The sequence below is a fragment of the Martes martes genome (assembly GCF_963455335.1).
Source record: "Martes martes genome assembly, chromosome: X".
NCBI classification, from domain to species: Eukaryota; Metazoa; Chordata; class Mammalia; order Carnivora; family Mustelidae; genus Martes; species Martes martes.
Genome location: NC_137897.1, coordinates 103,473,579 through 103,486,223, shown reverse-complemented (window position 1 = coordinate 103,486,223; position 12,645 = coordinate 103,473,579). Strand labels below are relative to the sequence as shown.

The following is a 12,645-nucleotide window of genomic DNA, read 5'->3' as shown; positions in this document are numbered from 1 at the left end:
CTTCGTTTTAAGATTTACATCGAACTAGAAAAATATTTAAAGATTATAAAAGATTTTTCCAATATTATGAGATCAGAAGGGAAGGGTTTGCTTATTTTAGCACTCTTCATAAAGACCAACTTTGTCTCTCAAGAAAATCTGCAGTGAACTAAAATTAAAGGAAAATACTGTGGTCATACTGATGTTTGTCTGGTTTTTACTCTTGTTTTTAAAAATGAAGTTATACAGTGAGTTCAGTCAAAATGAATACCTTGTACATTTCTGCATGTTTCAAGGAAATCACTACAACTGCATACAGTTTCAGAGAGCATATAATTTTCTCTCAAATGCAGTAACTTTTTCTCCGGCTTACAGTGAGGTCTTGGTTATGTACAATATCCTGTGTAAAGACAACCTGAGAAAAACCCTTATCCTACTGTACTCAATTAACCTGACTCACAAAATCCCCCATGTCTTCTGAAATGGAAGGATGCGCCACAATAAACCCTAAGTCGATTGATAATGCAGGCCCCTGATGGTACTTAGAGGATGTAGCCTTGAGTTATATTGACTGCATTGAACAGAACCCTGTTCCATCTGATGTGAGTTTAGTTTAAAGAAAAGCAAGCCTACGGACTCTCACTATGTTTTAAAATAAATGGAAAACATATAAGTCGGTCAATTTAAGTTGGTCATTTAAATAAATATTACAAGGTTATAAAGTCATAGGCTATTTCTGTGTGTATATATGCACATACAGAGAGAGACAATACACATGCATTTATTTACTCTGATGTGAATACATTCAGGATACGAATAATCAGTATCAGCCGGCTGCGGATTTCTACAATTCTATCAAGAAGTGACTCGTTTTTCAAAGTAGTCTTTCATATTGTAGACTTTAATTAATGATGGTAAAGGGGATAAAAATTATTCAGTTTAATCCTTTAAGATGACATCATGGATAATGGCCCTGATTCACTCACTAGTCTGAGAACATTCTATAATCAAGATTTGGGCATGACAATCTGTTTTGTTTCTTTAAATATTAAGTATTTATTGGGTGACTGGTACATGTACACTATGAAGGGAATTTTTAAAAAACATGAAATTTTAGGAATAAATAATACAAACAGAGCTATAGTTCATTTTCCATAAGAGTACTGAGTCTGATTCAACAAAGGCTATAAGCAACCAATGAAAACAGTCAATACCATGTTGGTACCCATTTTCAATATAATACAGAATAACCCATTTGGAATAGGGCTTATTTAATATTTTAAGTCAGTTACCAAAGAGAGCTTATCTGTTGTTACAGGTGCCTAAGAATAGCAAACGTTTAGGTTTGCTCTAGAGTAGGTCTGGAATTACCAGAATTCAATCCAGAAAGAGTAAACCAGACATGCTCTAGAGTAGATCTGGAATCACCGGGATTCAATCCAGAAAGAGTAAACCAGAATCTGTAAACAACACACAACAACAACAACAACAACAACAGATTCCTGAGGCTGTCTCAAACCAAGTGTGCTATGGGAATCAGGAGGGAAACCTGAATATATTGAGACTGAGTGACCTTTCAGGATTCCTTAAAAAGAATCTGACCTGCTAAATAAGTTTTGCAGGTAAGAATTCACAAGCAAAATGCGCCACGAAGAATCAAATAATTGTGTGTACAATTAGAGAGAGTAATGGCTAACACTGAGAAGTGAACTGAATAGTACCATCTCCTCTTGGAACTGCCACCGCCCTCCCCTCCAAATGAGAAAAGTGACTACGTGCTTATTTGTGCCCGGTCTGTACCCTGTACATACTTAATCACAAAATCTGCACCCTGTTAGTGCAGTGTGGGATCGCGTGCTCCTTAAAGGCAGGGCTGAGTTATTCATTTTTAAAACAGATTTATTTATCTATGAGAAGGAGGGAAGGAAGGGGTAGTGAGAGAATCAGCAAGCAGACTCCTACTGGGCGTGGAGCCAGATGCTAGGCTTGATGGATTGAAACCAAGAGCCCAAGGCTCAACCCACTGAGCCACCCAGGTTCTTCATTTTTCTATCTCCAGCACCTAATGCCTTGTACGACACACAGTGACAGCCTGTTTAAGGATTTATTCTACTATGCATTCATTCCACATTCATCTAATTCATGTAGTATTAGAATAAACAGGCTTCGTAAAAAGGCAGTGAAATTTATGATTTCTAAATAAGTAATAACTAATATAGCTAGATTATCCTAGGGTTTATTCAGTCAGCAGAGTGTAAAAAGATAGCATTAATTCTTATTCAGGCCAGTAGCCTGATGAATTATAAATACACCCTTTTCGGCCCAGAGATAGGTGAACAAAAAACTAACCAACCAACCAACCAACCAACCAACCAGACTCCTCCGCCCTGCCCCGTAAACCCTGAAAAGCAAAGAACTAACTAATACTGCCTTCCTCTGAAAAATTACAATACGGGGATACAAATTTTTAATTTTAAAGTAATTGTATTTCTACCCAAAGCTAGATTTTTCTATTTATTCTTCACATTTCAATAGACACAGATCCCTTTTTTTTTAGACTTTATTTATTTATTTGAGACAGAGAGAGAGAACACAAGCAGGGGGCGCAGCAGAAGGAGGGAGAAGCAGGCTCCCCACTGAGCAGGGAGCCTGACACGGGACTCAATCCCAGGACTGTGGGATCATGACCTCAGCCGAAGGCAGACACTTAACCGACTGAGCCACCCAGGCGCCCCCAGATCCTGACCTCTAACTCTGGAACCCAAGAATTCTTGGGTTTTACTAACCAAAGAGTATTGTGTTATGCAATCCCATGTCCACCTGCCGTGACCTCAAGTGTCTGCTAATTCCATGATCCTGGAAACTAAAATTCCAACTTCCGCTGGGGGAGGGAGGAGAACAGATAGTATTCCATTTGACTCTACTTCAACAGATATTTATCATGGACTTAAGATGTGCCATGTCCCGTGCTAAGTGATGTAAAAACCAAGCCTCATTGAGCTAAATTCCCTGCCATCAAGGAGCTCATAATCTGGAGGGAGAGAAAGATGTGTATATAACCACAATAGCTCAACGGAGTAAGTGACATACTTACATATGCCATCAATTCTAGGTTGAGACAGACTGGACCACTGAGAATAATGTGTGAAAGCCCAGGGGGAAAGCTCTTTCCTGACAAAGGATATGTCTCAAGGACCAGTTGCATTTCTGCTCCCTCGTCAACCCGGAGTTCAGGTGTGGAGTAACGGTGCAGCCGAGTGCCGGGATGCATTCAGGATACAGCTGCTAAATCTAAAAACAGTCTATTTGGCACTATAAATGGAGCTGGATTCTGCCTGGAGGCCAAAGACTGCCAAATCCTAATTTAAGACACCACCTTTCAAAAAATAGAATTAAAAAAAAGAAAGAAAAACTTCTAATGAAAATACCTTATGACTTAAAAAATACAACACACACATTACCTTTAAATATGATCCGTAGTATTTGGTTACATATGAGCTGTCACACTGACTCAAAACAGTTATTTCTTGCTGAATGTCTTCAATTTCATCTTCGGCTTCCTCGAGGTCTATGATTTTAATAGCAACCACTTGCTGGGTACGGTTATCAATTCCTTTGAAAACTTCTCCAAAGGAGCCTTTCCCAATGCGTTCTAATTTTGTGAAGAGTTCCTCTGGATCAGCTATGTTATTCTAAGGCGGGGGGCGGGGGAGGGTGGCGGGGAGAGAAAGAAAGAAAAGAACACAAATGTTTTGCATCAAGTTTTTTTTTACATGAAAGGAAAATAAATCTCAAGGACAATAACACATTTTTAAAAGCATACAAACTCCCCTGACTCTCCGCATGTGCTTTGTTAGAGCAATTACAATCCCAAACAGCCAGCTAGTCCATATTCTACAGGGTCACCCACGCTAACTGGGCTTAGCTGATCCGGTTACCACAAACAGTCCCTTGTAACAAATGCTGTCTCTGCTGCCTGCCAAAGGGCCAGGTACTTTTTACTTTGACAACGGCCTTAGCAACATTTTTTTCTAAATGCACGTCCTTAGGCAAGGGAAACAGAAACAAAAATGAACTATTGGGACTACAACATAAAAAAGTTTTTGCACATGGAAGGAAACCATCAACCAAGGGACAAGGGAACCTATTGAACAGGAGAAGAGATCTGTCAATGATATGCCTAAGATAAGCGGTTAATACCGAAATTACATTAAAAAACGTATACAAGCCAACACCAAAAAACCCCAAATAGTCTGATTAAAAATGGGCAAAGGACCTGAGTAGACCTTTTTCTAAGATTTATTTATGAGAGAGAGAGAGAGAGAGAGTGTGCGCATGGATGCACATGCATGCAAGCAGGTAGGAGGGGCAGAGGGAGAGGCAGAGAATTTCAAGCAGACTCCCCACTGAGCTCCGGGGCCCAGTGTCGGCTCTGATCCCAAGACCCTGAGATGTTGACCTGAGCTGAAATCAAGAGTCTGATATGCCTAACCCACTGAGCCACCCAGGTGACCCCTGAACAGACATTTTTCTAAAGGCATCCCGATGGCCAACAGACCCGTGAAAAGATGCTCAACATCACTAATCATCAGGGAAATGCAAATCAAAACTGAGATGAGATATCATCACTTCACACCTGTCAGAATGGCTGACCCAAAAAATAACAAGTGCTGGCGAGGATGTGGAGAAAAAGGAACTCTTGTGCACTGTTGGTGGGAATATAAATTGGTGTAGCTACTGTGGGAAACAGTATTGGAGGTTCCTCAAAAAGTAAAAAAAAAAAGAAAGAAAGAAATATCATATGACCTAGTAATTCCACTACTGGTTATTTACCCAAAAAAAATGAAAACACTAATTCTAACAGATACATGCACCCCTCTGTTTATTGCAGAATTACTTACAATAGCCAAAATATGGAAGCAGCCCAAGTGTTCACTGATAGATGAATGGACAAAGAAGATGTTACATACGATAGAATGTTACTCAGCCATAAAGAAAACAGCCAGATCTTGCCATTTGTGACAACGTGGATGAAACTAGAGGGTATACTGCTAGGTGATATAAGCCAGACAGAGAAAGACAAACACCGTATGATTTCCTTTGTATGTGGAACCCAAATAAAACAAAACAAAAAACAGACTCTTAAATACAGAGAACAAACGGATGGTTGCCAGGGAAGAAGGGGTTTGGGGGGCAGGCGAAAGAGATAAAGGGGATTAAGAGGTACAAACTTCCAGTTATAAAAGAAAAAAGTCAGAGATGAAAAGTCCAGCATAGGGAAGAGAGCCAACAATACTACAATAACACCGTTTGGTGACAGATGGCGACTACACTTACTGTGGTGAGCACTAAGTGATGAATGAATCATTATGTCGTAAGCCTGAAACTACTATAACATTGTATGTGAATTATATACTCCAAAAAAGGGGGGCAGGTAATTCTTAGACTAAAGCAGCTGACTAGACAGAGTTTGTACATTAATGCAAGGGTAGTGATAGTGACACAAGGGCTAACTTGAGCGGGAAGTACGTGAATTGCTTAAAATTCTAACATTCTGCCAGCAGAACATTACCGTTTCACTCTCCTCTTTCCAGCTCTGACATCTTAGTCACCCCACCTGTACTCCTGAACCACCATGTAATCACAGAATGCAAAAGACTCAAGAATCTAGGAGTCTTTTCTCTTAGCTTGGGATCCTATTTGTATGACGTTGTCATCAATGGCTGAAGTGCTAAGTGCTCACTTGGAAATGATAACATGCTGAGCTCCCGCAACTCATCTTGCAGCAGAAATCCAGAATAAGTCAACATTTTGCTATAATAAAATCTGGAATGAAGCATAGGTTTTTAGGTTAACCAATGCTTTGGATATTCAAAAATTCACTGTCCCTTCCGGATTCAGAAATATCCTGTGTCTTACACAATTCAGAATTCAAACGTTCCTCTCATGAGACAGTATTTATATCCTTACCTAACTCATATAGCTGAACTTAAGACTCACAATATTTATATCCTTCCTTAAAACTCCTATAGCTGAATACGTACTGCTGATCAAGAAGAAACACAGGATTTCCAAACCTCCCCCAAAAGGCACGTTATTAATTTGTACTTAAATGCTTCAAAATATAGAAGGATGCTATCTAGGTGTGGTAAGCTGTATATCCAATCTGTCAATTGGACCGACATTATCTGTTCATTTACTACAATTTCACCTGATCAACAATTTCAGGAGACAATTATAGAGTCAGCATGGTCCCTTAGATTTTCTGTTACTAGACAACAAGATCATCGAAGTTTATTTTTGTCTCTCATCAAGTTGCTTGTACCCTTGGCAGCATCATGCAGTAGTCTCTCTGATACTGCGAGCTACTTGTTATATCCCCACCCATCTCCAGTACCCACACAGAACAAATGTATGTTCAGCTTCCCATACGGGCTTTAAAAAATAATTTAGATTTCCAGTAGGCTGCAAATGTGTCTTTACTACTTACATTTTATTATATACCTTCTCTAACACTTTAGTACTATCATTACTGATTTCCTTGGTGTTCTCTTAGCAAGACACTATACTTTGCTGTGATTAATATCACACAGTAGCAAAACCACCAGTTACCTCTTCATACTTTTGGTGATGGTTCTTGTCTTTCCAGTATCTTGTGGCAAAAATACCCGCCAAGGTCGGTGACAGATTCACCTCTCTGTAAGTTGCTAAATACAGTGGATTTGGAAAAATAAAAGGAACAAATCTTTCCATTTTTCTGATATAATCACAAAACAAATCTGAAAGTTGTAAGCATACCACTGATTAAAAACTATATAGTATGCACTTTCTGATAACACATTCTGGACTAGGAAGTGTATTCATTTACTTTGTAACAAGATTCTTTGTTGTTGTAAGCAACAAAGATTAAGTCCTAATCTCCTTAATTCATGTTTTAAAAGGATTTCACTGAAACAATCAACCCCTGGGAGAACACAGCTGTTCTATAATAAAATGGGTTCCAGAAAGTCTGTGAACAAAGATTTAAACATCAAGTCACATTTTGCATTTTAAGCAAGCTCTGAAGTGAATCCTAACTCAGGGATAGTTTCTGATTTTAAATCAAGGAATACCAAGTTGGAGAAAGGAAAAGAGAAAGCTTTTACACAATGCTTGCACTTTCCACTCCTTTATTTTGGGATGAAAACTTGTCACGCACAACTCCAATATCTGGGGGGCAGGGGGGGGAGATCATGAAAACAACTTTTCCCAAGTAGAACCTCACTTTTTGACTTCAGAAGGATAGAGATCCCTGCCCTGCTTATCAAGTCCTGAATCTTGGATAGATAATACCAAAGTTTTCATCTTTTCCTCTTCTATCCCACTAGCTTCCCAAGCCAAAGTATACCAAATCTTTATTAGGACAGGTATTCTTCCTGGGTGTTTTTTTTTTTTTTTTTTTTTTTTGGTGCAAGGGCAAAATCAAGCAAATACATGGTAAGCATCTCAAGCAATGCAGTAGGAAAAAACCTGTATGAAGAAATGTATTCGCCCACGTGTTCACATCATTCTTCTTCAGCGTCTCTAAGAAAACCAAGTTGGCTCCCTCTGCATCCCAATCAAATTTTAAGAATATTAAAATATTAGAGAATATTAAGAATTTCCAAAGAATATTAAAATCTCCTAATCTTCCTACCTCTACTGCAAAATCCCAGTTTACTACTAGATCCGTATTTGCACTGCCTTCTCAAAGCCATGGCACAGGACGGAGCTCTCAGGTCAGTAGCAGCAAAGGGGAAGACTGGCTACGTTAACTCCACATGGTTTTACAACTAATGGTAGACAATTCGTATATGGCCCCACAGAAACCGGTCTGTGCACATGGGAGCCTCACAGGTCCACCTCAGGGATTTCAGTGAACCGTGCTCGGATCTGAACTCTTCGGCTCTAAGTACGGTGTTACATATTTAAGTCTCAGAAGTTGTCATTACTACTAAGACAGTAACTAAGGGCAGCAACAAGCTTTCAGTATGGAAATACTCTTGGTATGTCCAAAAGGGACATCTTAACCGTGGAAAGTCAGGGGCAGATGAAGACAGCATGTCCAAAAGGGACATCTTAACCGTGGAAAGTCAGGGGCAGATGAAGACAGCATGTCCAAAAGGGACATCTTAACCGTGGAAAGTCAGGGGCAGATGAAGACAGCATGTCCAAAAGGGACATCTTAACCATGGAAAGTCAGGGGCAGATGAAGACAGCATGTCCAAAAGGGACATCTTAACCATGGAAAGTCAGGGGCAGATGGAAGAAGGCTTCTTGCACACTTTAATCACAGAATCAGAGGGTTGCAAAGATTCTTAAGGGTTCTCTAAGGGCTCTCCAGTCCTGGCTACACAGTAGAGCTGGCAGTGTAACTTTTAAAATGCAGATACCTAGGCCTCATCCCCAAAGTACTGATTTGGGATCTCTGAACTTAGGGCCCAGCAATAAGTTTGTGTTTTAAAGTACTCCAAACTGCTTTCTATGCAGTCATTCTGGCACCAGACTTGACATCGGCATTGGGAACTACCGAGCAGACATCTGAAATTTGTATCCTTGATTATAGGGAACTCATCACCCCTATTTTCCCCAGGCAAGCCTGTGGCTCTCTTCTAACTGTGCACACTAAAAGTGGACAACGTAGAGATTAAAAGTAAACCAAAGGGACTTTGGTATTTATATATACATAGCTGTATTTTAAAAATTTAGTCTGTAATACTTCTAAGGACACATCTCTAAAATTAGTGTCTAACCTCAAGTAAGACCAGAAAAGTAATATTTACCAAAACACACAAAATGTATCCCGTACCTTTTTTTGCGTTTTTTGGGTAATTACTTCAGTGTATTCCTTTACCACCTGGAGGCCAGGGCCCCAGGAAGGGCCACAAAACTGAGGCGGGATAGCCCAGCATGCAATCTCCCATACTCTTGGTGTATATATCTTTGAACACTTAAAAAAACCAAAACACAGTATGGTCTATGTAATAATAGGGTACATAACAGGTTCAGATTTAATTGATGACCGTTTTGAGTTAATAGTCAACCCTGGCAAAGAGTAAAAGTTTAGCTAGTAGAAAATGGGTACAAATTGTGGAGGGGGGTGGAGGGACGGAAAACGGTTCCCTTGACTCTCTTAAGGTCCCTGGCTGGGTCTGAAAATTAAACTCACAAAGATGGATTCACAGAAGAAAAGCATATACATTGATTTAATGTAAGTTTTACATGATACTGGATCCTCCATAAGGAAATGAAGACTCAAAGAAATGGTTAAACTGGTGGGTCTTTTCAAAAAAATTTTTTTTAGGTTTTATTTATTTATTTGACAGACAGAGATCACAAGTAGGCAGAGAGGCAGGCAGAGAGAGAGAGAGAGAGAGGGGAAAGCAGGCTTCCTGCTGAGCAGAGAGCTCGATGCGGGGCTCCATCCCAGGACCCTGGGATCATGACCTGAGCCAAAGGCAGAGGCTTTAACCCACTGAGCCACCGAGGTGCCCCTGATGGGTCTTTTTACAAAGAATAAATACTTTATTTATTTGGGAGAGAGAGAAAGAGAGAGCAAGAGGGCATGAGCAGGAGAGGAGCAGAGGGGAGAGGGACAACCAGACCCCAAGCTGAACACGGAACCCAACACAGGGCTCGATCCCATGACCCTAAGATCATGACCTGAGCCAAAACCTAGAGTTGGATGCTGAATGCAATGAGGTACCCAGGCACCCCTAAGCTGGTGTGTTTTAATGCTAGGGTTGACGAAAGAGCAAAAAAAATGTGGAAAAGGGCAAAGAGGATGAACTAAATGTAGCAAACTGGGGGAAACATAGCAAGGCCTGTTTGTTCAGATTCTTCTTGGCATCCCTTTGTCTTTGGAGATAAGGATGCTCCTTCTGTCCGCTATGAGAACACCTCCCACATGAGGGTCTTAAGACCCACTTCAGGGGAGAGGGGCAGGGAGGAATGGAAGGAGGAGAGTCAGTCAGAGTAACCTTCCTTCTTCTATTTCCTCAAACTCCTTCAGCTTAAAATATTCAATATGCCAAGATGCTGTATTTTGGGATAGCATATCCTGAACCCCATCAGGGGCATTAAGAATAACTGAATCTAGAGAAACAAGAAAACTGTGGACAGAATTAGAATTAACCTTGAGGGTTTTTTTTTAAGATTTTATTTATTTATTTGACAGACAGAGATCACAAGTAGGCAGAGAGGCAGGCAGAGGGAGAGGAAGGAAAGCAGGCTTCCCGCTGAGCAGAGAGCCCGATGCAGGGCTCGATCCCAGGACCCTGAGATCCTGACCTGAGCTGAAGGCAGAGGCTTTAACCCACTGAGCCACCCAAGTGCCCCTAACCTTGAGGTTTTAACAGAATGGAGACCTGGAAAGCCAAAGGTGCAATAAAAAAAAAACAAACCCAAAGGTGCGGTAAAAAACCCAAAGGTACAAAATCTAGTTTCTTTGAATCTGAGGTAGTCAAAGTAAAACCTCCAGTCTGCAGCTGAGAGTAAAAACGTAACAGATTTAGGGAAGAGAAGGTAGATTTCTCGGAGAATTTAACCAGGAAGGGTTGAGCTCAAGTGAAAGAACCTTCAAGAACTAAGAACCCAGCTGAGCAAAGCTGACCTCAAGATAGGTTTTGCACTTGCCTCCCTACCTTAATAAAAGCCATACTATGGATGTTCTTGGTTATATGATACTTTCTGCACTTTACAAAGACTGATCTGTGTAGAGGCCTACCAGTGACTCACGGATGAAGACAGGTATACAGGAAATAATGAGCAAAGAATGTGCTAATGATATCCGCTTAGAAAAGAAGACCTCTTACTCTCCTTCAAAGCAGTCTTAACTGTAACACCAGGAGTGACCTGCAGTGAACTCAGGATGCCTGGACAGTCACAGAGGGTAACTAAAAACTGTAGCCTAACAATATACTAAAGACTCGAGTCTACCTATTGAAATTGCTCAGGTTAGTTCTCCCAAGCTAGAGAGGAAACGCTTTTCTGGAATACTTCCATGTCTACACTATTACTTGTCATCTAACAAGTCGAATGCATCGAAATCATTTTCTAGGGGCTCCATGAGCCTCAAATGCAGTTAGTTCTAAGATGCCTGCCTATGTTAAGATTTGTCAACTACCCTATCAACATTGCCTCAAAAGTTATACTGAGCTCTTCCTAATCAAGATACTGCCAGAAAAAAGTATATAAAGATTTAAAATCAACAGCCATACACCTCTTAGCACTGCTTGTGTTCAAGACCGCAGGACACTACCTATCTTTTTAAAGTGCTATATATTATCCAGGCACAACTGACTTCTCCCTGGATAGAACTAGAACAGTCACAGGCTTTTACAGCTGGAAGGAAGTGTGTAGGTCATGCACACCAACTCCTTATCACCACCATTAGTAACAAGCATTCGCTGTAGGCCCATTGTGTCCCAGGCTAATACCACCAAATGGAAGCTATGAAATTTAAGGCCACTTAAGTCAAAATGATGGCACAGGTAGGGAAAGGTTAAGAAGGGAAACAGAAATCCTGAAACTAAAAGAATGACGGGATCTTTGAGATGAACAGGAACTTAGCAAACATCTGATCCAAAATCTATTCTTACAGGGGGAAAAAACTCTGTAGCTTATGGAGGTTAGAAACTGTTCAAGGATGTAAGGTAGTTAACTAATGGCAAAGCCCCAACTTGAACCCAGGTCCCCTGACTCCTAAGTGTAAGGTTCCTTCACTACAGCTTGGACCAATTTGTAATTTAAATTATACTCTTCTGCTATAAAACCAAAATTATTTTCCATCACGCACAGAGCACATAACTGTTCAATGTCTACTTCGGAATATCCCTACATTTAAAGAGTCTGAAAACTTTTAAACCTAGAAGATTTTGAAAAAAAAAAAAAAAGTAGAATTTTCCTCTCCTCCAAATGATACGATTTCTTACAATTTTGGAATTACTCTGCAATTGACTGATCCCTGCAGATATGCATGCTTACCAAATATTTTATACTACAAATCAACAGAGAAGTAACCTGTATGTAATCTTGACTTTCAGGCAAGGGTACTGTATTTGGCCCTGGCCCATTTTTTTCCATGTCAATAACTAATCTGGAATGGACTAGCCTCTGGAGTGTGGGAGGCAAGGTAGTGATGGTATTCCATACCATGAGTCCCACAGGATCCAATGTCCGGAAACCAAGAGCTCCAATTCCAGCTTTATCAGTGATTTACTGTAACCCTTAACACTTTCATAACCCTTAACACTAAGGCTTTCAGTTCTGTTCCTTTAAAAAGAGCCTGAGGTTGATGAAATGGTCCAAAAATAAAAATACTATTTTTGTGCTAGGTTTTATACAGGGCAGAGACTGTTCACATGACCATGTGAACACTCAGATTACTTTAATAATGAGAATAAAAGAAATTCATAATTTTTTCTAGACTTCTGAAGGATGTGATGTTAGCAGAGTGTTTTCCTCCTTTGTACAACCTCAGGTTCATATTACAAGTATCTGATAACAAAGTTGATGGAATTCTTAAGAGACCTCTGTGATTTAGATTTCTGGAGTAAAATATTTAGCTTCACTGTATTTTGTATGTGACAGAATAAGAACCAAGGTAGTAACTGGTACGTCTGTATGTGTTTCAAATTAAACATGGAG

General features: G+C 40.1%; 1 protein-coding gene across 1 annotated transcript in view; it reads right to left on the bottom strand.

Annotated features, from left to right (window-relative positions):
- STK26 (serine/threonine kinase 26) overlaps positions 1–12,645 on the bottom strand; it is a 52,516-nt gene that overhangs the window by 16,919 nt on the left and 22,952 nt on the right. The window contains exon 3 of the mRNA XM_080794738.1: positions 3,441–3,671. Coding sequence (XP_080650864.1) covers positions 3,441–3,671 — 231 coding nt within the window. The remainder of the gene's footprint in view (positions 1–3,440; positions 3,672–12,645) is intronic.